The sequence below is a fragment of the Pelophylax lessonae genome (assembly GCF_965119305.1).
Source record: "Pelophylax lessonae genome assembly, chromosome: 13".
NCBI classification, from domain to species: Eukaryota; Metazoa; Chordata; class Amphibia; order Anura; family Ranidae; genus Pelophylax; species Pelophylax lessonae.
The window spans coordinates 20978240-21002901 of record NC_138780.1 but is presented as its reverse complement, the minus strand read 5'-3'; the positions used below and the strand labels follow the sequence as shown (position 1 = coordinate 21002901).

The 24662-nt window shown below is 39.1% G+C and overlaps 1 protein-coding gene and 1 pseudogene across 2 annotated transcripts; both read right to left on the bottom strand.

Annotated features, from left to right (window-relative positions):
• Window positions 1–646: 646 nt before the first annotated feature.
• On the bottom strand, window positions 647–1588 carry LOC309569115 (olfactory receptor 5V1-like; annotated as a pseudogene). The gene has a single exon. The product of its transcript is annotated as an olfactory receptor 5V1-like (transcript).
• A 20404-nt stretch (window positions 1589–21992) lies between these two features.
• On the bottom strand, window positions 21993–22991 carry LOC309569114 (olfactory receptor 5AR1-like; the record flags this gene model as incomplete). The annotated part of the gene is made up of 1 exon (XM_082274878.1): window positions 21993–22991. The coding sequence occupies one exon, from the start codon at window positions 22989–22991 to the stop codon at window positions 21993–21995; it is 999 nt and encodes a 332-aa protein (XP_082131004.1).
• Between the last annotated feature and the right edge of the window lie 1671 nt (window positions 22992–24662).

Below are 24662 nucleotides of genomic sequence, written 5' to 3'. Positions count from 1 at the left end.
CTGGCTACTGAGGAACCTTTTGTTGCTGGAAGGGATCTATTTTTGCAGGGGGGGTCTATTGCTTCTGGTAAGGATCTATTGTTGCTGGGGGTGAATCTTATGTTGCAGGGGGTCAATTGTTGCTGGGAGGGATGTACTGTTGAGGGAGGGGTCTTTGTTGCTTTCAGCTGGAGGGTCTATTAATGATGGCTGTTGGGAGTCTATTGTTGCTGGTGTGGATATATTGTTGTTGAAGTGTCCATTGTTGCTAGATCTATTTTACTGTCTTTCTTGTTATCATTAACACATTCCATACAAAATACCTAGCACCACAAAATAATACTTGGGTCTATATTCTCTAAAAGGGGCGGTATTGGGAGGTGGGTAAAGGGCGGAACCAAGGAACGGTTCTTGGAGGTGGGTAAGGGGCAGAGGCGAAGGGTGACTTAAAAGAGAAGAGTTCCTGAACCTATTCTCTGAGAAAAAAAGCCCTGATGACATGTAATGCAGAGTTAATGAAACACATTAGATGAAACATGGTTTGTAACAGTTGTGTCAGTGTATGCAATTTAAGCACAATATAGACTCTAAAAATGCTTTTATTCTTAATAATTACTCATGCAATAATGTGACCAAATGCAAATTTTGTTTTACCGAATTTTATTTCTTATGCATGTTTTCTTTTAATTGTGTTTTTTACGTCCTTGTTCCTCACACTGTAGACTAAGGGGTTAAGCATTGGTGTCACTACCGTATAGATAATGGACAGAGTTTTGTCTGTTTCAGGAGAGTATATAGAGTGGGGTCTCAGATACATAAAAAGGAGGGTCCCATAGTAGAGAACCACCACATTTAGGTGGGAACCACATGTGGAGAAAGCTTTATGTCTTCCTTGTGAGGAACGGATCTTCAGGATGGTGGAAATTATTTGGACATACTAGATAAGAGTCAACCAGAAAGAAGACACGCCCAGAATTACTGCGGAGAAGTACATGGCTATCTCATTAGGTAAAGTGTCTCCACAGGATAATTGAAGTAAAGGCGGAATCTCACAGAAAAAGCGGTTGATATGGTGGGACTTGCAGTAGGGGAGTTGAAAGGTGAGGGCAACATGGATGGCAGAGTTTAGCAAGCTAACACTCCATGATCCTGTTGCTAAACCAGTGCATAGTGCCTTGTTCATGATGGTGTTGTAATGCAATGGTCTACAGATGGCAGCAAACCTGTCATACGCCATGACGGCTAGTATAATACACTCTGTTGTACCTAAGGTCATACTGAAAAACACCTGTAATGCACATCCTAAAAAGGAAATACTTTTATCCATGACTAGAGTGTTTATAAGTATTTTGGGAACGATGGAGGATGCGAACCATACATCAATAAAGGCGAGGTTACTCAGGAAGAAGTACATGGGGGTCTGTAACTTTTGATTGATCCTCACCACAATGATCAGTAGAAGATTTGCTAACAATGTGATTATGTACATCAGGAGGAACATGAGGAAATAGATGACCTGTAGGTACAGGACATTAGATAGTCCAAGGAGGATGAACCTGTCCATAGATGTTTGATTGACGTCTTCCATAACATTCAGGTTATGTCTTGTAGGAGACAATTGTAACAATCACATTATTATATATATTTGTATACTAGCTTTCCTGAAAAATTGAATCTGTATAGCCTTTTTTTTTTGTTTTGTATAGAGTAAGGCAGGATTAATACTCTTGTTAGTTCATTTGCTTATTTCGTACGAATAGAGATATTTCCCGTTACCTCCTGTCCCGAGGAGGCAACATCGAAAATATTATACTGTCGAGGATACTTGGGAAGCCAGGATGCAAGTTTCTTGGGGGGGGGGGGGGTGGTTGGATGGTCTCTCACAGCTTATTTTTTGTGTTCCAGCTGCTTTTCTTACATTCTCAATAATATTAGAACATACAAAATTAAGCAGAGAGAGAGTGGGAATCCTTCATAATGGGCAAAGCAGGTGTGAAGACCTAGAAAACCAATTTTCCTTTGACAGCTTATCCAGAAATACTATATATGTTGGTCTTATTCTTTTCATGTTAATCTTCATAGGACATGACTTTCCTGTGGAAGAATGAGAATCCAGATGCTGGTCAAATGGTTGCAAATGTGACTTGATCTGACCATTGAATAGGTAAAGGCACCAAGCAAATACACTTCATAGCTGTGGTAAATCTTTTGGCAAAAGAGAAATCCGTTTTGTTTAATATCAGATGAAACAAAGTTATTGTATTCATGTATAATCTATATTTTTTATTTTATTTTTTATTTATTTTGTGCCTTACCTTGCTTTAAAAAAAAACAGAGGAAGATACAGAATTGTACACCTTTTTCGAAATTGATAATACAAAATGGCATATTGTGCTTTGATTATTTTGATTCTTTTCAAAATTGTTTCCATGGCTTTCACATCTTTAAGCATACAGAAAATGTAATAGCAGTGGTGGGAAAAGACAGGGTGATTTTTTTGGAGGCAGAGAAGCCAGGAGTACTGAAGACACTTTTTTTTATATAGGATTTAACAAACATATTTTGGTTCCCCAGTGTGGCATGGAAAATTAAAATAGTTTTATTTTATTTTAGCTGCTCCCAGTTGGATGGCTCCTGATCTTTTGTGAATGTGTGTTGGCTTATGCTTCTTAATAAGTGTTTCAAATAAAATATTACAATAATATTATATTAAACATATTTTATATATATATATATATATATAAAATATATATATTTAATAAGTGTTTCAAATAAAATATTACAATAATATTATATTAAACATATTTTATATATATATATATATATATATATATATATATAAAAAATATATATATTTAATAAGTGTTTCAAATAAAATATTACAATAATATTATATTAAACATATTTTATATATATATATATATATATATATATATATATATATATAATAAGTGTTTCAAATAAAATATTACAATAATATTATATTAAACATATTTTATATATATATACATACAATATATATATATATATATATATATATATATATATATATATAAACAAATCTAATTACATTCCTAGATGCTTACAGTTTAGCTATAAAACAAATTAAAACTAGCAACAAATATATAAAGTTTAATTTTATATTACTATCGTAAATTATTATACAAACCCAAATCCAAAAAAGTTGGGACACTGTACAAATTGTGAATAAATACAGAATGCAATGATGTGGAACTTTAAAATTTCAATATTTTATTCAGAATACAACATAGATGACATATCAAATGTTTAAACTGAGAAAATGTATCATTTTAAGGGAAAAATAAGTTGATTTTAAATTTCATGGCATCAACACATCTCAAAAAAGTTGGGACAAAGCCATGTTTACCACTGTATGGCCTTCGCTCTTCTTTTTATAACAGTCTACAAACATCTGGGGACTGAGGGGACAAGTTGCTCAAGTTTAGGAATAGGAATGTTGTCCCATTCTTGTCTAATACAGGTTTCTAGTTGCTCAACTGTCTTAGGTCTTCTTTGTTGCATCTTCCTCTTTATGATGCGCCAAATGTTTTCTATGGGTGAAAGATCTGGAAAGATTCGTCTACGCAGCCATGATGTTGTAATTGATGCAGTATGTGATCTGGCATTGTCATGTTGGAAAATGCAAGGTCTTCCCTGAAAGAGACGACGTCTGGATGGAAGCATATGTTGTTCTAGAACTTGGATATACCTTTCAGCATTGATGGTGCCTTTCCAGATGTGTAAGCTGCCCATGCCACACGCACTCATGCCACCCCATACCATCAGAGATGCAGGCTTCTGAACTGAATGCTGATAAAAACTTGGGTTGTCCTTGTCCTCTTTAGTCCGGATGACATGGCATCCCAGTTTTCCAAAAAGAACTTCAAATTTTGATTCGTCTGACCACAGAACAGTTTCCCACTTTGCCACAGACCATTTTAAATGAGCCTTGGCCCAGCGAAAACGCCTGCGCTTCTGGATCATGTTTAGATATGGCTTCTTTTTTGGCCTATAGAGTTTTAGTTGGCAACAGAGAATGGCACGGTGGATTGTGTTCACCGACAATGTTTTCTGGAAGTATTCCTGAGCTCATGTTGTGATTTCCATTACAGTAGCATTCCTGTATGTGATGCAGTGCTGTCTAAGGGCCCAAAGATCACCGCCATCCAGCTTTCCGGTCTTGACCCTTATGCACAGAGATTGTCCCAGATTCTTTGAATCTTTGGATGATATTATGCACTGTATATGATGATAACTTCAAACTCTTTGCAATGTTTCTCTGAGAAACCCCTTTCTGATATTGCTCCACTATTTTTCGCCCCAGCATTGGGGGAATTGGTGATCCTCTGCCCATCTTCACTTCTGAGAGACACTGCCACTCTGAGAGTCTCTTTTTATACCCAATCATGTTGCCAATTGACCTAATAAGTTGCAAATTGGTCCCTTAGCTGCTCTTTATATGTACATTTAACCTTTCCGGCCTCTTATTGCTACCTGTCCCAACTTTTTTAGAATGTGTAGCTCTCATGAAATACAAAATGTGCCAATATTTGGCATGACATTTCAAAATGTCTCACTTTCAACATTTGATATGTTATCTCTATTATATTGTGAATAAAATATAAGCTTATGAGATTTGTAAATGAGTCCATTCCTTTTTTACTCACAATTTGTACAGTGACCCAACTTTTTTGGAATTGGGTTTGTATATATATATATATATATATATATAATAAATAGTGTAGCGCAGTCTATGATAGATTTTTGGGATTCAATCATTGGATAAAACACTTTAAACCAATAATAAATATATTAAATATATTAAAACATGTCTAAAAAGGAGATAGTCCATATAAGAGGCGATAACAGTCGGTAGAGGTAAAAAGTCCACTTGTGATATGGTGAAATAATAACAGGTGTGACTCTGGTGCTCAAATCCCTCCACCAAGCAATATCTGCCTCTCACCTCCAAACCATGACCCTGCAGGGCCAGAAAGCATAAACAATCTCCACAGGTAACCAACTCGTGTTGCTCCAATACAGGCAAGACCAAGACTCCAGCACTTGTCAGCACAAATAAGGATATCGCTGCAGCAGGTACAACTCACACTCGATTCCAAGTTTCCCAAGATATATAAATAAAAGAGGGGGAGATCTAGTGCTCTCTGTTGTAATACTGAAAGCTTTAATTCACTCAAAACATATTGCACTTACATTGTATCCGACCATAATAGGCATAGTAGTTGCAGAGTGTGCAGCGTGCTGGATGGAGCCTGGTTACTTCCTGGTTAACAGCCGTAGGACCGATTGACCAATCCCCCGTACGCGTTACGTCAGGTGGGCGTAGACTTCTTCAGCGGAGTGAAGTCTACGCTGAAGAAGTCTACGCCCACCTGACGTAACGCGTACGGGGGATTGGTCAATCGGTCCTACGGCTGTTAACCAGGAAGTAACCAGGCTCCATCCAGCACGCTGCACACTCTGCAACTACTATGCCTATTATGGTCGGATACAATGTAAGTGCAATATGTTTTGAGTGAATTAAAGCTTTCAGTATTACAACAGAGAGCACTAGATCTCCCCCTCTTTTATTTATATATCTTGGGAAACTTGGAATCGAGTGTGAGTTGTACCTGCTGCAGCGATTTCCTTATTTGTGCTGACAAGTGCTGGAGTCTTGGTCTTGCCTGTATCGGAGCAACACGAGTTGGTTACCTGTGGAGATTGTTTATGCTTTCTGGCCCTGCAGGGTCATGGTTTGGAGGTGAGAGGCAGATATTGCTTGGTGGAGGGATTTGAGCACCAGAGACACACCTGTTATTATTTCACCATATCACAAGTGGACTTTTTACCTCTACCGACTGTTATCGCCTCTTATATGGACTATCTCCTTTTTAGACATGTTTTAATATATTTAATATATTTATTATTGGTTTAAAGTGTTTTATCCAATGATTGAATCCCAAAAATCTATCATAGACTGCGCTACACTATTTATTATTTATTTCATTGAAGGAGTTGGATTGCCCTTGAGTGTTAGCTGCTGGTCTCATTGCAAGTTAATTTATTCAGTGCTGAATCTTCTACACACATAATATATATATATATATATATATATATATATATATATATATATATATATACATTTACAGTACACTCCTCACATTTTTGTAAATATTTTATTATATATTTTCATGTGACATCACTGAAGAAATGACACTTTGATACAATGTAAACCAATTAAAATGTCTACACCAATTAAAGGTAAAGAATTAAAATGCAGGATGACATAAAAAAAAAAGAAAAACTAATCTAATTACATTCCTAGATGCTTTAAGTTTAGCTATAAAACAAATTTAAACTAATAACAAATATATAAAGTTTAATTTTATATTATTATTGTAAATTATTATATTTCATATACAGTGTCTAACAAAAGTGAGTACACCCCTCACGATTTTGCAAATATTTTATTCTATCTTTTCATGTGACAACACTGAAGAAATGACACTTTGGGCCTAATTCATTAAATCTCCAGCCTAACTCTGCTCTGGCTGTTTTTTTTTTTTTGTCTCCACGTTAAAATCAATTAACTCGCGCCGTGGCGAATTTGAGAGCGTTGAACCAACAGAGAATTCCGTTTTGGGCGATGTAAATGGAAGCTGAATGCCGATCGCGGCTTCTCAAATTCTCATGCTTATGTGAATCTGAACACAGCACTTGCACACAGCACTGTGGTCTAGTGGTATCTTTTTTTTTTTTTTTGTTTAAAAACGTTTTTTAAAGGTATTTCAGATACAAAATCGTAAAAAATAGGAAATACAAAGAGTAAACTGGAATTTCCATACAATAAACTTGTGATGCCAGCACCTCCACTGCCTCTTGAGGAGGGGCCAGCATCTGTCATCTCAAAGCAATTAAAGAAAATTAATGTGTATGTAAGCTTTTTTAAAAAAAAAAAAACCCTGTAACATATAGTTCCTTAACCTCCCTGGCGGTATGATTCTTTTGGATTTTAGGTGCTGAAAGCGGTACCATTATTTTGCACGTAATTCTTGTGAATGAGCAGCCCAAACCAACTGTATACATTTATTATATATATATAATGTATAATGTATACAGTTGGTTTGGGCTGCTCATTCACAAGAATTACGTATATATATATATATATATATATATATATATATATATATATATATATATATATATATATATATATATATATATATATACATATATATATATATATATATATATATGTATATATATATATATGTATATATATGTATATATATATGTATATATATATATATATATATACTGTGTATATATATATATATATATATATATATATATATACATAAAAAGTACAGTAAAACTGCAGGAAAGGGCACTGGGGGGCAATGTAATGTGAATTTTTTTTATTTTGCAATGTATCAGTGTGTTTGGTGTGTTTTACATTTGAATTTGCCGCCGGTTCCACCCCCCGGCGGACGTCACGTCGCCGGAGACGGAAGCCGGGGCTCGCAGACGATCGGGAGGAAGCTCCGCCGCCGCATACCGCCCGCATACATCGCTGGATCCTGGAGAAAAGGTAAGTAAAACCTCTACCAGGATCCAGCGATCTTCCTACTGGTACCCCGAGTGTGGCTCGGGGTTACCGCTTTTGGCTCTAAAATCTAACCCCGAGTCACGCTCGGGAATACCGCTAGGAAGGTTAATGTGTAACATTTAAAGATGTGAACACTACTCAAGATATGAGAGAGCATTTGTAAAGATACCACGGTGTCCATTTAAGGTCAAATATTCTTTTAGAGTCAGAGATAGTGTGATGAAGGTATTCCATAGATTCAATCTCCTCAATCCTGCATAATACTTGAGAGAAGGGGATATCAGCATCTTTCCAGTGTTTAGCTATGGTCCACATCATTGCCACACAGAAGGTGTGAACCAGTCTAGTGAGTTGAATAGATAAGTCTAGGATATTTTGGAATAGTAAGCAATGGAGGTGAGAAAGAGCTATTTTCTTCCCTGTTACCTTTTCTACCAGGGAAAATATCTTCAACCAAGTATGCGCAGTTTTATTGCAATCCCAGAATATGTGCTTCAACGAGCCCATCTCCTCACATCCTCCTCTAAAACAACTAGGTGGGACTCCTGGAAAGAATTTGTTTAAGGTCTAGTGGTATCTTGCACATATCCTCTGATTCATTCATCACACTCAGCCGTAGGTTCAAGTCTCAACATCCCCACCTAACTTGTGTTCGGGAGAGATATTTTATTTGTTTTACCCTGAAAGATTGTATCATTTTTCTTGCTCTAAAATTTATGTCAAGTACATGCAGATGTGGTGTATAGGGCTAGCACTTAGGATTTTAACTGCTATAATTAATAAATATATAAATATATGGTGAGCTGCTGCTGATAAAAAGGGGGGTGCCTTTAAACAAATAAAATGGTGAAGTATCAGCGCTGCTTATCCAACTTATATGTGCCTAATATATACACATACTCAAAAATTATATTTCTAATAAACAATATAGTGTCAGCCCCCGTTCACACTAGGGCGACCTGTGAGGCGACCTTGTCGCCTCACAGGTCACCGCAGGTCGCCTTCCATAGGGAAGCTGCGGACCCGTTCTAATAGGAGCGACACAAGTCGCTCCGACTTAGAAAAAGGGTCCGGAGCTTCTTTGGGGCGACCCGGAGGCGACCGCCAGAGACTTCAATGTTATGAAGTCCGTGGTGGCCGCTCCGAGGTCGCGGCGCACTGCTCGCACCGCGACCTCGGAGGTCGCCACCCGAAGTCGGATCGCCCCTATGTGAACGGGGGCTCAAAGTGCTAGTGCCAAACAATATCAAATGCAAAAAATTATTCAATCATCAATTTATAAATATGTGCAAACCATACAATATATTTAAATAAATATCTAAGTGTTAGTGCTCAATAAATACAGTATATGTAAATAAATAAGTGAATAAATATCTTCCAAGTAAATTCCTGTAGAAAAGTTCATATAATCTTCAGTCGATTGTATAATAATATAGTGATAGTCTTTGTGCCAATCATAAAGGTGCTGCGTGCTCATAAAAAGTGCCGGTGCTCATTATTCGTGAGTAGGTGCTCCCCTCTCGGTCCCCTACTCACCAGAGGCCAAATAAATATGCGCCTTGAGGGTAATCCTTGATGGTAATAGCCCCGAGGGACCGCCAGCCGGTAAACTTTTACAGCACTCTGCAGCTCACAACTTCCAGGAAATGCTCATGGATTACAAAAAAGAGGTAGCTATCATCGTGCAGTATATCAATACTTTATTAATTACGCATAGTAAAAATACACTTACAGTGTTGCAGTAAAAAACACGCCTTTCACAATCCTATGGGACTTCCGGCTTCCGGGTATACGGGTGAAGCGCACGGCCATTTGTTTGGCGTCCCATAGGATTGTGAAAGGCGTGTTTTTTACTGCAACACTGTAAGTGTATTTCTACTATGCGTAATTAATAAAGTATTGATATACGGCACGATGATAGCTACCTCTTTTTTGTAATCCATGAGCATTTCCTGGAAGTTGTGAGCTGCAGAGTGCTGTATAAGTTTACCGGCTGGCGGTCCCTCGGGGCTATTACCATCAAGGATTACCCTCAAGGCGCATATTTATTTGGCCTCTGGTGAGTAGGGGACCGAGAGGGGAGCACCTACTCACGAATAATGAGCACCGGTGTTCTAAAATTTTATCGGACCCATGAAAATTCCGGACCTCGTCACTTCTGGCTGGTGCGAGCCCCGGTGCGCATGCGCACAAGGTCCGAGGAAATTCTAAGACTTAGAGAACAGCTGATTGAGAGGAGGAGGGGCTGAGGAGGGACGCACACACCGCCGTGGGAAAATTGCTGTCACGGGCGAACCAAAGCTGCTAGAGACCCCAAAATTATATCGCAGGTAGCCAAAACGCTCCCCTATAGCTGATAGAAATTTGGGGTCCCGGGGATGAAAGGGCGCGGAGTAGTGACCCCGTGGGTCTCGGGGATGAAAGGGCGCGGAGCAGTGACCCTGAGAACCGGGGACCACTGCTCCGCACCCTTTCATCCCCGAGACCCCAAAATTTTTACAGCTGTAGGGGAGCGTCTTGGCTACCTGCGATACAATTTTGGGGTCTCTAGCACATATGGTTCGCCCGTGACAGCAATTTTCCCGTGGCGGTGTGTGCGTCCCTCCTCAGCCCCTCCTCCTCTCAATCAGCTGTTCGCCAAGTCTTAGAATTTCCTTGGACCTTGTGCGCATGCGCACCAGGGCTCGCACCAGCCGGAAGTGACGAGGTCTGATTTTTTCACGGGTCCGACAAAATTTTACAACACCGGCACTTTTTATGAGCACGCAGCACCTTTATGATTGGCACAAAGACTATCACTATATTATTATACAATCGACTGAAGATTATATGAACTTTTCTACAGGAATTTACTTGGAAGATATTTATTCACTTATTTATTTACATATATTTATTGAGCACTAACACTTAGATATTTATTTAAATATATTGTATGGTGTGCACATATTTATAAATTGATGATTGAATAATTTTTTGCATTTGATATTGTTTGGCACTAGCACTTTGACACTACATTGTTTATTAGAAATATAATTTTTGAGTATGTGTATATATTAGGCACATATAAGTACATGCAGATAACATGATGCCACATACCCTGTGAAGCTTTTGCAAAGTGACATCACGCACAGCTCTTTAATTATCTCCTTTGTGTGGATTTGAACTCTTAGTTGCATGGTGCATAGCACGCAATTCTAGCCACTACACCACAGAGTTCCACATTAAAACTTCACACATTTTGAATGGTCTTCTTCATTGATTTCCTACAATGTTGAGTACCTTAGCTATATGTGCATTTTTGCCTCATGCCACTCCTTTCTGTTCCCAAAGAACTGGATTCTGCATAACGGCTAACTGCTTAGCAGCTTACCCAGAGTCACCAAGGTCATGGTTTCATAATCCCAACAATGACAACACTTGGATGAGTTTGCCCTATCAAAATAAATATTTTTCTGGGGGGGGGGGGGCAAGCCCTAGACAAATATGCATGTTTTTGTTGAGCTGCAATCGTTCACACGTTGCAATGTTTGGAGAATTTGATGAACACCAAGCAAATATGTGTCTGGTATTGGACCCTCTACATATTTTTACCAACACAGCCCCTCATAGTCTAACACTCCACTTTGACTCACACTTCAACACAACACTGTCCCATCCCTACTCTATATTCAAACCCCTCACATCACCAGCAGAAGCAGCATGTAAAGTGCAAGGCCCCGGCATTGGCAGCTTAGGTCTGAAGCACAAGAAACACATCAAATATACATGTTCCTTAGCAAATGTATTCACTTTTATTTTATTACAGCATAAGGAGGGATGCAGCAAGGTCATATTTACAGTCTCCAGTCCCTGTGCCTTTACTGCGCCAGCCCACAATCTTTGCTCCATGGCTAGATTAGGCAAAGATGCAGGATTCGGATATCTTGAGCAAGTTCTTGCAGAGTCGAGAAGCAATTCTGCACCTCGACCAGCTCATAGAGGACAGGCATGGCCGGGTTGCTTTTCAGATTCCAAGCCACTTCTGATGTGCCAGGGTGTTCATGTTGGTGATAGAGGCCAGTTCTGGGCTTGTGCCTCCCAAAATATCCACTGCCCACAAAATGTTCCAAAATGCAAAGGGTTGGGCATATATATGTGAACCCCTGAACTTTGTAGTTTAATATATAAAATGTTCATATCTAGAAATCCATATCACTTTAGACAAATACTTATATGTATGGTGGAAATAAGATAGTTCTCAATTTGGGGGGGGGGGGGTTGTTCATACTGCTTGGTATACATTAATATTTACTCTATTACGATTTGTTGCCAACCATAAATAATACATTTTTTCTATATAGAAGCTATATATAACATTGTTCCAGGGGAAAATGCTTGAGCAGGAAACCCCCAAAAATCTGGGGAATATGATGGTGTTTACTAATGGAGCAATTGCTAGGAGTATTAACTGTGTGCAGTGACAACATGCAATTTTCCCAGTCCTCGCCAATTTACATGGGCGAAAACCAGATTTTGACATGCTAATTCATTATATCGCGTGCTGACGTTTTGCAAAACGTCAAATTGTAAGCAAAGTTGGTGTTGTGCATGCGCACATGTGCCTTCTTCCAGCTCTGGACTTCAGGAGCTATTTTTGTAATTTACACTTTTGATGAAATCTCTCTTTATATATATATTGACACAGTTTAAAAGACATTAATCTCCAAATGATATACCAAATCTAACACATTCATTTGGGCTTTTTTGGGGGTCTTAAACAATGTTTTTGAAAAAAATAGTTGAGCTTTTAGCTGGCCTGTTTTAAACTCTCGCCCTGACATTATTGGATCTTAATGAATTTGACAATAGGCGTTATTTTCCACCGGCGGTACAGTGAATTCCGTTTTCAGACGTTGAAACTCGCCATAGCGGCAAAAGACTGGCCAAGGCAAATTAGCGGTACAGTGAATTAGGCCCTTTGCTACAATGTTAATTAGTGAGTGTACAGCTTGTATAACAGTGTAAATTTGCTGTCCTCTCAAAATAACTCAACACACAACCATTAATGTCTAAACCGCTGGAAACAAAAGTGAGTACTCCTCTAACTGAAAATCTTCAAATTGGGCCCAAAGTGTCAATATTTTGTGTGGCCACCATTATTTTCCAGCACTGCCTTAACCCTCTTGGGCATGGAGTTCACTAGAGCTTCACAGGTTGCCACTGGAGTTCTCTTCCACTCTTCCATGACGACATCATGGAGCTGGTGGATGTTAGAGACCTTGCGCTCCTCCACCTTCTGTTTGAGGATTCCCCACAGATGCTTAATAGGGTTTAGGTCTGGAGACAAGCTTGGCCAGTCCATCACCTTTACCCTCAGCTTCTTTAGCAAGGCAGCAGTCATCTTGGAGTGTGTTTGGGGTCGTTATTATGTTAGAATACTGCCCTGTGGCCCAGTATCCGAAGGGAGGGGACCATGCTCTGCTTCAGTATGTCACAGTACATGTTGGCATTCATGGTTCCCTCAATGAACTGTAGCTCCCCAGTGCCAGGAGAGCACTCATGCAGCCCCAGACCACGACACTCCCACCACTATGCTTGACTGTAGTTAAGACAAACTTGTCTTTGTACTCCTCACATGGTTGGCGCCACATATGCTTGACACCATCTGAACCAAATAAGTTTATCTTGGTCTCATCAGACCACAGGACAGGACGGTTCCAATAATTCATGTCCTTATTCTGCTTGTCTTCAGCAAACTGCTTGTGGGCTTTCTTGTGCATCATCTTGAGAAGAGGCTTCCTTCTGGGACGACAGCCATGCAGACCAATTTGTTGCAGTGTGCGGCGTATTGTCTGAGCACTGACAGGCTGACCCCCCACCCCTTCAACCTCTGCAGCAATGCTGGCAGCACTCATGCGTCTATCGCCAAAAGACAACCTCTGGATATGATGCTGAGCACGTGCAATCAACTTCTTTGGTGAAACATGGTGAGGCCTATTCTGAGTGGAACCAGTCCTGTTAAACCGCTGTATGGTCTTGGCCACCATGCTGCAGCTCAGTTTCAGGGTCTTGGCAAACTTCTTATAGCTTAGGCCATCTTTATGTAGAGCAACAATTTTTTTGCCACGAGGTGCCATGTTGAACTTCCAGTGACCAGTATGAGAGAGTGAGAGCAACAACACCAAATTTAACACACCTGCTCGCCATTCACATCTGAGATCTTGTAACTCTAATGAGTCACATGACACCGGGGAGGGAAAATGGTTAATTGGGCCCAATTTGGACATTTTTGTTTAGGGGTGTACTCACTTTTGTTGCCAGCGGTTTAGATATTAATGACTGGGTGTTGAGTTATTTTGAGGGGACAGAAAATTTACACTGTTATACAAGCTGTACACTCACTACTTTACATTGTAGCAAAGTGTCATTTCTTCAGTGTTATCACATGAAAAGATAGAATAAAATATTTACAAAAATGTGAGTGGTGTACTCACTTTTGTACATCCATAGGATTCCATATGCTTTGACGGACTGAATTTTAGGTGGACATATTTTTATACATTTAAAATCTTCTAGAGCTTTGGTGGACATTTATTATGTTCTTATATGGACTTTGGACTTTTTGATCACTTATTAATATTTGGCTAAGTTACTGATGAGAGCTGCAATTTTATATTTTGATTTTATTTAAGGATTTGTGTACTTCATTTTGCAAGCAGCTTCTGTAGGAGTTTTGCGCTGATCTTCACCACTACTCTATAGTAAGATATGATTAGGAGACATTATTGCATGTACCATCATATGACAGATCTTCCAGCTTCCACATCCACAACGATAGAGAATGAAAATTGGATAAATAAATGAGGGGCACTGAGACACGGTTGAGAAATAGGAACTTCAGAGGCTATACCAAAAGTGGGCTTGGGACACCAGTACAAGGACCTTGGGAGGACGGTCACACTGACAGTTCTGTATACAACCCCCATTTTTCTTCATGTATGCACTTGTCTGTTTCCATCAGCACTCCCCAAATACGAATCACAACTGTCCATGTTTTAGTTCCTGAAAGCGGGTAGGTAGGAGAGGACATCACAGCCTCTCTCCTATAGAAACACCGTTCTTTGAAAACTACCATGCACCAGAATGGACACCTCAACCTGTGAAGCATAAGTATCATAGGCATGCGCCACCTCCTTTTGCAAAGCCTGCTGATAAAGGATGTGAAGGTGCTTAGTCTTTACTTGCACTGTCAATTAAAGGCTATTCCCTGCAGGAGGGATGTGGAGTGACACCATGGATCTCCTAGTGTCGCTGAAAGTAGCCATGAGGATCATATGCAGACTGAGGGAAAATAGGAGCACCTCCAGTCTACTTGCTCAACACAATGGAAATACTAAGGTACTCTTATGGAAGAAACCAGACCACTGTCTTGTGCAGTAAACATACTCCATAATCCAACTTTTATTAAAATATGTGTACATGTGGCACTTTAACAGCAAAAGGAGAGAAATAACTTAAAGGAATTTAATTTATGCAAAGAAGCTGATTAACATTTGACATATTTTTCATCAATAGCAACCAAGACCACTTATGAAACTCTCCAGACCAGGGGTCTCCAAACTTTTTAGTACAAGGGCCACATCATATAATTAACAAATACAGGTATTTGTGGGCCCAAAAAAAAAATCAGTTTTATATATGAACAATTCAACTTTAAGGTTTTACTTGGAGTTATTTTTGTAATCAGTGTTGTCAGTGGAAATCGAAAAGGTTCCAAAGTCACTAGGAAAAATCAATGCCCCACATGTTTCAGTGGGAGTACTGTAATTTTGCCCCATCATTGGTGTCAGTGGGAGAAATTTTATCCCATCGTTGATGCAATGGGAGGAATTGTGCTCCATCATTGGTGCCTTTGGGCCCCATTGTTGGTGTCATTGGGAGGAATTTTACCCCATCGTTGGTGTCATTGGGAGGGATTGTGTCCTTTCATTGGTGTCAGCCCCATTTTGGTATCAGTGTATGAAACAGTGCCCCAAGGCCAGGATAAAAGCAAATAAAGGGCTACAATTTGGAGACCATTGCTTCAGAACAATAGAAACAAAAAGAAAACAAAACAAAGATATTTCAAATAAACTTGATCCCCCCTGCCCTTATATCAGAGATCCCATCAGAGTTCTCTTACATTAGAGTCTCCAGCAGAGACCTCTTACATTGGAGTCCCCATCAAAGTCCTCTCTTATATCAGAGGGCTGGATAAAATCTTACGGCAGGCCATTTCCTATCCCGGGCCAAGTTAGGTGTTCCCTGCCCTGGACGTCCAAAAGTATGTGAATTTCCAGAAGACAGTTTAATTTTCTTAATCATAACCAGTTCACATAGAACAAGATAATCCAGAGTCTCTCTTGCTTATTCCCTCTCTACAAGGGTGGATGAGCTGAAGGGAATAAGACTATGACCACCAGTCCTGTTGCCTCAGGGATGCCATGTTTTGAATTCCTCAAAACTATCCATGTTTTATGTAATGTAATGTAAATTGATTTCAGGTTTCAAAGGTAAATAACCACTTTAAAGCCTTGGTGTCACGTACCTGGTCGGAGGCCATAATGCTGAGAGGGCTTTCCTTGCGGCTAAGTGCAGTACACCCCTGAGATTGGTACAGGAGGTGCAGTGCCCAAAGAAGAACAGGTTGCCAGTAGAGTACTGAAGAGCTGGTCCGGTGATCACCTGAAGAATGCTAGGACAGGTCAGATGCACAATCAGGCAGATGTCTCTCAGGAACTCCAGAAGCACTTTACAACAGTTCCAAGTTGCATGAGGTCTAGTATGAATTTTCCACAGTCCGTTATGATTTGGGGAACCATGTCATCTGCTGGTGTTGGTCCACCATGTTTTATGAAGTTCAAAGTCAGCATAGACCTCTACCAGGAAATTCCAGAGCACTTCATGCTTCCCTTCAGGGTTGACCAGCTTTATGGAGATGCTGATTTCATTATCCAGCAGGACTTGACACCGCCCACACTGCCAAAAGTACCAATACCTGGTTTATTGATCATTCATGGTATCACTGTGCTTGATTATCCAGCAAACTCGCCTGACCTAAACCCCATAGAGAATCTGTGGGATATTATCAAGAGGAAGATGTGAGACACAGACTGAACAATAAAGACGAGCTGAAGGCCTCTATCAAAGCAACCTGGGCTTCCATAACACCTCAGCAGTGCCACAGGCTGATCTCCTTAATGCCACAGTGCATTGATGCAATAATTCATGCAAAAGGAGCCGCGACCAAGTATTGAGTGCATACTATACTGTTCATGGACATACTTTTCAGTAGGCCAACATTTCTGTATAAAAAAAATCCTTTTTTTATTGGTCTTATGTAATATTCTAATTTTCTGAGATACTGAATTTTGGGTTTTCACTAGCTGTAAGGCATAATCATCAAAATGAAAAGAAAGAAATGTTTGAAATATATCACTCTGCGTGTAACGCATCTATATAAAATATATGAGTTTCACTTTTTGAATTGAATTACTGAAATGAATTAACTTTTTAAAGATATTTTAATTTTATAAAATGCATCTTTATGTCATGGGAGGTAATCACCATTACTTTAGGTAGGACACTCTTGGTTCTTAATTAGTTGCACATGTAATATGAAATCATACTTTAGGTGTGGCATTGCTGGGTTAAGGATTTCTGTAAAAAACTGGCTTTTGGAAAATTTTACCTACTAAATACAGATATCACAGATAGCCTGGTAGACGTTTTCTATGATGGCTTTTTTAAAAAGATGGTGTCCAAACTGGTAGTGTAAGAGGGTAAAACTTGGTCTTTTTTTATTAGTAAAGGTGTCTTTTCATAACTCAAATGATAATCTCCAATTCACTAGTACATGCATTATACTTTCTTTTCAAGGCAAAGGTGTAGGGGGTGGTACAATAGTAGAAGATGATGGGATGTGGTACCGCAACCAGGAAAGTTTTGGTAAACACTGAAAGTCCTAGCATACATCTAAAAATGTACCAGTTTTCTGGATATGATGTTGATCTCCTGGCTTTAACACATTTTAAGACACACATTTAGCCCAGTATGCAAACTTAGGCTTCTGATTGCTTTCTGCATGTTTCAGATCAGTGATGTAACATATGGAATCCAAAAATGACAGCAAGCCAACCAGCAATCTATATAACACATCACCTTTAAACACATGTACATAATGGGGGAGATTTACTAAAACTGGTCCACACAGAATATGGTGCAGCTGTACATAGTAACCAATCAGCTTCTAACTTCAGCTTGTTCCATTAGGATAAATATGATAGTTCTTCTTGCCTTATGAAACATGTTGCAAATACACTGTAAGTATGCAACCAATGTACAGTATGGATCTTACATTGTTATTTACATTGATCCTATACTGTGTATACTGCAATGCAATGCATTGATATGCCAGTATTTGAACTAAATGGCCTTATGTGCCCTACATCCTTTTTATATACATGTACTCTATGTTCCTATATACAGTATAATGTATATACTGCATCCTCCTCCTTACATACTTTTGAAACCATTTTGTAGAAAATAAAGAAAATTGTAAAATTTGCTGTTTCCATTTCTATTTCTTTGTTTTAATTGTGTTTTGGACATCTTTGCCCTCATACTATAGATCATGGGTCTCCAAATTTTCTAAACAAAGGGTCAGTTTACTGTGGGCTAGACTGTGGCCAGTGGGGTTAGAAAGTGCCATATCAGTGGGAGAAAGTGTATACTCTAATTTGTGTCAGTGGAAAGAATAGTGCCCCAACGTTGGTATCTGTGGAAGTAATTATGCCCCACTGTTGGGTTTCAGTAAAAGGAATGGTGGTGCCTTATGTTTTCTGTGGGAGGAATGGTGCCTCAATCTGTGAAAGTAATAGTGCCCCGAGGGGCAGATAAAGGAAAGGAAAGGGCAGCATCCAGCCTGTGGGCCGCAGTTTGGAGACCAAAGCTATAGATATTGGGGTTTAAGAGCAGGGTCACTGCTTTATAGACATGGGACACAGTTTTGTCTTTTCCCAGAGAATAAATAGAGTGGGGTCTGAGATATACACACATATTCTGGTCCTGTAGTAGAGACTCAGCACAGTCAATTTAGAGAAAGCTTTGGGGTGGATTTACTAAAACTGGAGAGTGCAAAATCTGGTATAGCTGTGGATGGTGGCCAATCAGCTTCTAGGTTCAGCTTGTTCAATTAAGATTTGACAAAAAAAAAAAAAGGAAGCTGATTGGTTTCTATGCAGAGCTGCACCACATTTTGCACTCTCCAGTTTTAGTAAATCAACCATTTTGTGTCAGGACAAAATTGGGAACAAATCTGCCACATATATTCTCTAAATATGTGTCTAGTTGTTTCCATCCCTGAATCTATATTGCAAAAGAAAGGGGGGATATGGGACTTTAATTGAGTCCAACTAGATATATAGGTTTGTATACATTGTCATAAAAGATCATCAGAAGAGGAGACCTATAGAGAGCTGACATATATTCAGATGTACACTTATATAATATACCATATTTATTACCAATTCATAAATCACATATACATATAATAAAGATAAGAATATATACACTTCCAACATATCCAATAAAAATGCATAAAAATACAGTGGATTACATATGACACCATATTCTCTATAGGTACATAATCTAGAGATATACAGAACTTGAATAAAATATCTGAGTAGATGTAGGCTCGACGCATTTCATGGACCTCCGTCCATTCATCAGGAGCTTGGAATTAGATAGGGTATCTAAAAATAACAAATTTGAGTTATCACCCAAAAATAAATTAATCAAAAAGAGGGGGGGGGGGAATTAAATATGAAAAAAAGAGAAATAAATGGAATAGACACTACCTGAATTAGTGTCATGTATCCAAACATATTCCAGGGAGGGAGCAGGGGTCAATCCGAGAAAGTGTCTGACCCGGCGCTGAGGCATGGACATCAACCAACACATGGGGGAAGAGGGCAGCAAAAAAGTAGAAAACCAGTCTTTGGTATATGCCAGACATTCGATATGGCTCTTGCAAAAGATAGTATAGCAGAGGTACTGAGATCAATAGGATCTGAAAAAATATATAATGCTTCCTTTTATTTATATTCTTATTATACAGTAAGATAAAGATTTCAGCTTCAATTTGAAACCATAACCAAATCTGATGAATAAGTGAATGGAAGACAAGGAAATCTTGAAAGAGTACCAAAAAGTGTGAACATGCAGAATCTATACAGATGAGAGATGCTGGGGAAGTGATTGTACCGCAGGGAGTGCTTACAAATAGAGGAGGGGTTTGTGATCAAAAAGATAAAGAGGGATTAAAAATACCCTAAATAAAGTGATTGGAGAAAAGTGAAATACAAAAGTAAAATAAGAACGAAAGGAGTGACTCAGTGAAGTTCTATGCCATCGTGGTAAATGTGACCATCCAAAAGTGAGACCTGCTCAACAAAGGTGCATAAAGTGAGTTAGAAAAATGAGGTCAAAGAAATACAAGCACAAAATTACTGTAACCGAAGTGTAGGGGATTAACCAGTGAAGGCTGATAGTATTGTAGATTCGAGCGTATGGATCCGGAGCAAATGGTCTGGCCCGAGTCTTCTGTTCCAGGGCTGCGATGGTGGATCAGCTGCCCTTCCCCCTTACCTGTCTCTGTTTTTTAATATCCAGATGGGGGCGGGGATATGCTAAAACCATCAACGCCATGCAATGCTATCCATGGATGCGGCACCGTCCGGCGTCACATCACCATGGTTACTACGTTCCACCTGCGTCTGGGGCGGTTTCTTCCGACCAATGTCCGGTTTAATTGACCGGATATGGGAGGTTTGGCTTCCGCCTACATATAACAGACGCCGACATGGCGTTGGCGTGAATTCACCTCAACACATCGGGATGTGCAGCCTGGCTACAGCTCGAATCTACAATACTATCAGCCTTCACTGGCTAATCCCCTACACTTCGGTTGCAGTAAATTTTGTGCTTGTATTTCTTTGACCTCATTTTTCTAACTCACTTTATGCACCTTTGTTGAGCAGGTCTCACTTTTGGATGGTCACATTTACCACGGTGGCATAGAACTTCACTGAGTCACTCCTTTCTTTCTTATTTTACTTTTGTATTTCACTTTTCTCCAATCACTTTATTTAGGGTATTTTTAATCCCTCTTTATCTTTTTGATCACAAATCCCTCCTCTATTTGTAAGCACTCCCTGCGGTACAATCACTTCGCCAGCATCTCTCATCTGTATAGATTCTGCATGTTCACACTTTTTGGTACTCTTTCAAGATTTCCTTGTCTTCCATTCACTTATTCATCGGATTTGGTTATGGTTTCAAATCGAAGCTGAAATCTTTGTCTTACTGTATAATAAAAATATAAATAAAAGGAAGCATTATATATTTTTTCAGATCCTATTGATCTCAGTACCTCTGCTATACTATCTTTTGCAAGAGCCATATCGAATGTCTGGCATATACCAAAGACTGGTTTTCTACTTTTTGCTGCCCTCTTCCCCCATGTGTTGGTTGATGTCCATGCCTCAGCACCGGGTCAGACACTTTCTCGGATCGACCCCTGCTCCCTCCCTGTAGAACTGGAATATGTTTGGATACATGACACTAATTCAGGTAGTGTCTATTCCATTTATTTCTCTTTTTTTCATATTTAATTCCCCCCCCCCCTCTTTTTGATTCATTTATTTTTGGGTGATAACTCAAATTTGTTATTTTTAGATACCCTATCTAATTCCAATCTCCTGATGAATGGACGGAGGTCCATGAAACGCGTCGAGCCTGCATCTATTCAGATATTTTATTCAAGTTCTGTATATCTCTAGATTATGTACCTATAGAGAATATGGTGTCATATGTAATCCACTGTATTTTTATGCATTTTTATTGGATATGTTGGAAGTGTATATATTCTTATCTTTATTATATGTATATGTGATTTATGAATTGGTAATAAATATGGTATATTATATAAGTGTACATCTGAATATATGTCAGCTCTCTATAGGTCTCCTCAGCTGAGGATCTTTTATGACAATGTATACAAACCTATATGTCTAGTTGGACTCAATTAAAGTCCCATACCCCCCCCCCCCTTTCTTTTTGCAACCATTTTGTGTCTTCCCTGTGAAGAACAGATTTTTAGGATGATTAGGATGATTTGGATGTTTGAAACTAGAGCCCTACAGAAGAACACTTGATGATGATGATACTTGCTCTAACATACACCACTGATTAAATGGAAACAAATGTGTTGGCAGAACACATAAAAGAATGGCAGCATGGATGACATGTAATGCAGAGTTAATGAAACACATTAGAGGAAACATGGTTTGTAACGGTGGTGTCAGTGTATGCAATTTAAGCACAATATAGACTCTAAAAATGCTTGTAACCTTAATAATGTGACCAAATGCAAATTTTGTTTTAATGTTTTTCTTTTAATTGTGTTTTTTATGTCCTTGTTCCTCACACTGTAGACCAAGGGGTTAAGCATTGGTGTCACTACCGTATAGATAATGGACAGAGTTTTGTCTGTTTCAGGAGAGTATATAGAGCGGGGTCTCAGATATATAAAAAGAAGGGTCCCATAGTAGAGAACCACCACAGTTAGGTGGGAACCACATGTGGAGAAAGCTTTATGTCTTCCTTGTGCGGAACGGATCTTCAGGATGGTGGAAATTATTTGGACATACGAGATAAGAGTCAACCAGAAAGAAGACATGGCAAGAATTAATGCGGAGATGTACATGGCTATCTCATTAAGTAAAGTATCTCGACAGGATAATTTAAGTAAAGGTGGAATCTCACAGAAGAAGCGGTTGATATGGTGGGACTTGCAGTAGGGGAGTTGAAAGGTGAGGGCAACATGGATGGCAGAGTTTAGCAAGCTAACACTCCATGATCCTGTTGCTAAACCAGTGCATAGTGCCTTGTTCATGATGGTGTTGTAATGCAATGGTCTACAGATGGCCGCAAACCTGTCATACGCCATGGCGGCTAACATAAGAAACTCTGTTGTACCTAAGGCCGTACTGAAAAACACCTGTAATGCACATCCTAAAAAGGAAATACTTTTATCCATGGCCAGAGTGTTTATAAGAATTTTGGGAACGGTGGTGGATGCGAACCAGAGATCAATAAAGGCGAGGTTACTCAGGAAGAAGTACATGGGGGTCTGTAACTTTCGGTTGATCCTCACCACAATGATCAGTAGAAGATTTGCTATCAATGTGATTATGTACATCAGGAGGAACATGAGGAAATAGATGACCTTTAGGTACAGGACATTAGATAGTCCAAGGAGGATGAACCTGTCCGTAGATGTTCGATTGACGTCTTCCATAACATTCAGGTTATGTCTTGTAGGAGACAATTATAACAATCACAATAATATATATATGTATTCTAGCTTTCCTGAAAAAAATTGAATCTGTATAGCCTTTTTTTTTTTTTAGTTTTGTATAGAGTACGGAAGGATTAATACTCTTCCTAGTTCATTTGCTTTTTTTGTATGAATAGAGATATTTCCCTTTACCTCCTGTCCCGGGGAGACAACAGGAGGTTAAAATAAATTTTTATGAGTAAAGGAAATTCCCCTCTTAGGCATTTGTTCAGTGTACTCCTTGCAAAGTTTCCCCTTAGCCTTTGATCTAGGGACAATGATCATTATCAGGGCAAACAGACTGGTAAACCTCCTTGAATAAGAACATATCCAACAATAAAGGGTCTAAAGCCCCGTACACACGTGTCGAAAATTGGCAGGGAATTTTCGGCCAACGTCCGATCTGCCGATTTTCGGCTTGTTAGTATGATGCTTCCGACAACCGACTCCGTCTTTTCGGCCGGAAAAAATCTGGTGTGAAGACTATAAAATTTTTGTCGGCCGTCAAAACACGGCCGATTTTCGTGCAGTCAGTACAGATTTCGAAAGGGAAAAATCTAAGAGCAAGTCTGGGCATGCTCAGTGAAGAAAGAACACAAAGAAAGCTAACCAACACATGACATCACTTCTGAAGTAGATTTTTGTTGGGCGAGAAAATTCGTGTGCAGTCTAGGCACATTCCAACCAACAAAACACAACTCTGGACAAAAGTAGGACGATCGGTCGGGCCGATAATCGTTGCGTGTGTACGGGGCTTTACTCTTTCCCAAAATGAAAAAAATTTAATAAAATGCCTAATAATACACTTTTTTTTCCAATCCTAATAATTGCTTAACATAGGTCAACAAAGTTGCATCCTTGCAACTATGGTAGCCCTCAACTCTGTTATTGGCCCTGTTTGGGCAATTAGTTTGCGGATTTTCCTTAAAGTCTGCACAGAGAGGTAAAATCTGAGATATCTCTTGCTCTGTCCTTTGGTTTGGAGGAATTTAACTTTCATCTAAAATATTATACTCGAAACATGTAGAGTAGGTCTGTGACTGAACTATATTACTGAGCCCCGAGCCTCCTAAAACCGCCATCGTTGGATTTGGTCCTAATCACCAAATAAGTTTATTGGGAACAGCCTTAGGGTTGCCTGTCATTCCTGTTTTGTATCAGGTTTTCAGATGTTATATATTTTTTTCCAATAAGGTGGTTACGGAGGTTATGGTTATACTTGCGAATATATCAGTATATATGTATGTTTTTAAGATTCGGCTTTTGATTTAATTGTATTTTGATGTTTTTTGTCTTGCACTTGTGGTGTTATACATATGTATATGTTTTTTTAACATTTTTCTAAATAAAATATTAAATTTTTTTATGACTTAACTGTCTGGTTATAGTGCCAATAAAGTCCATTCAGTTCTACCCCCTCTATATAAAATTTTATACTGTCGAAGATACCTGGGAAGCCAGGATGCAAGTATCTTGGGGGGGTTGGATGGTCTCCCACAGCTTTTTTTTTTTTTTTTTTTGTGTTCCAGCTGCTTTTTTTACATTCTCAATAATATTAGAACATACAAAATTAAGCAAAGAGAGAGAGGGAATCCTTCATAATGGGCAAAGTTGGTGTGAAGACCTAAAAAC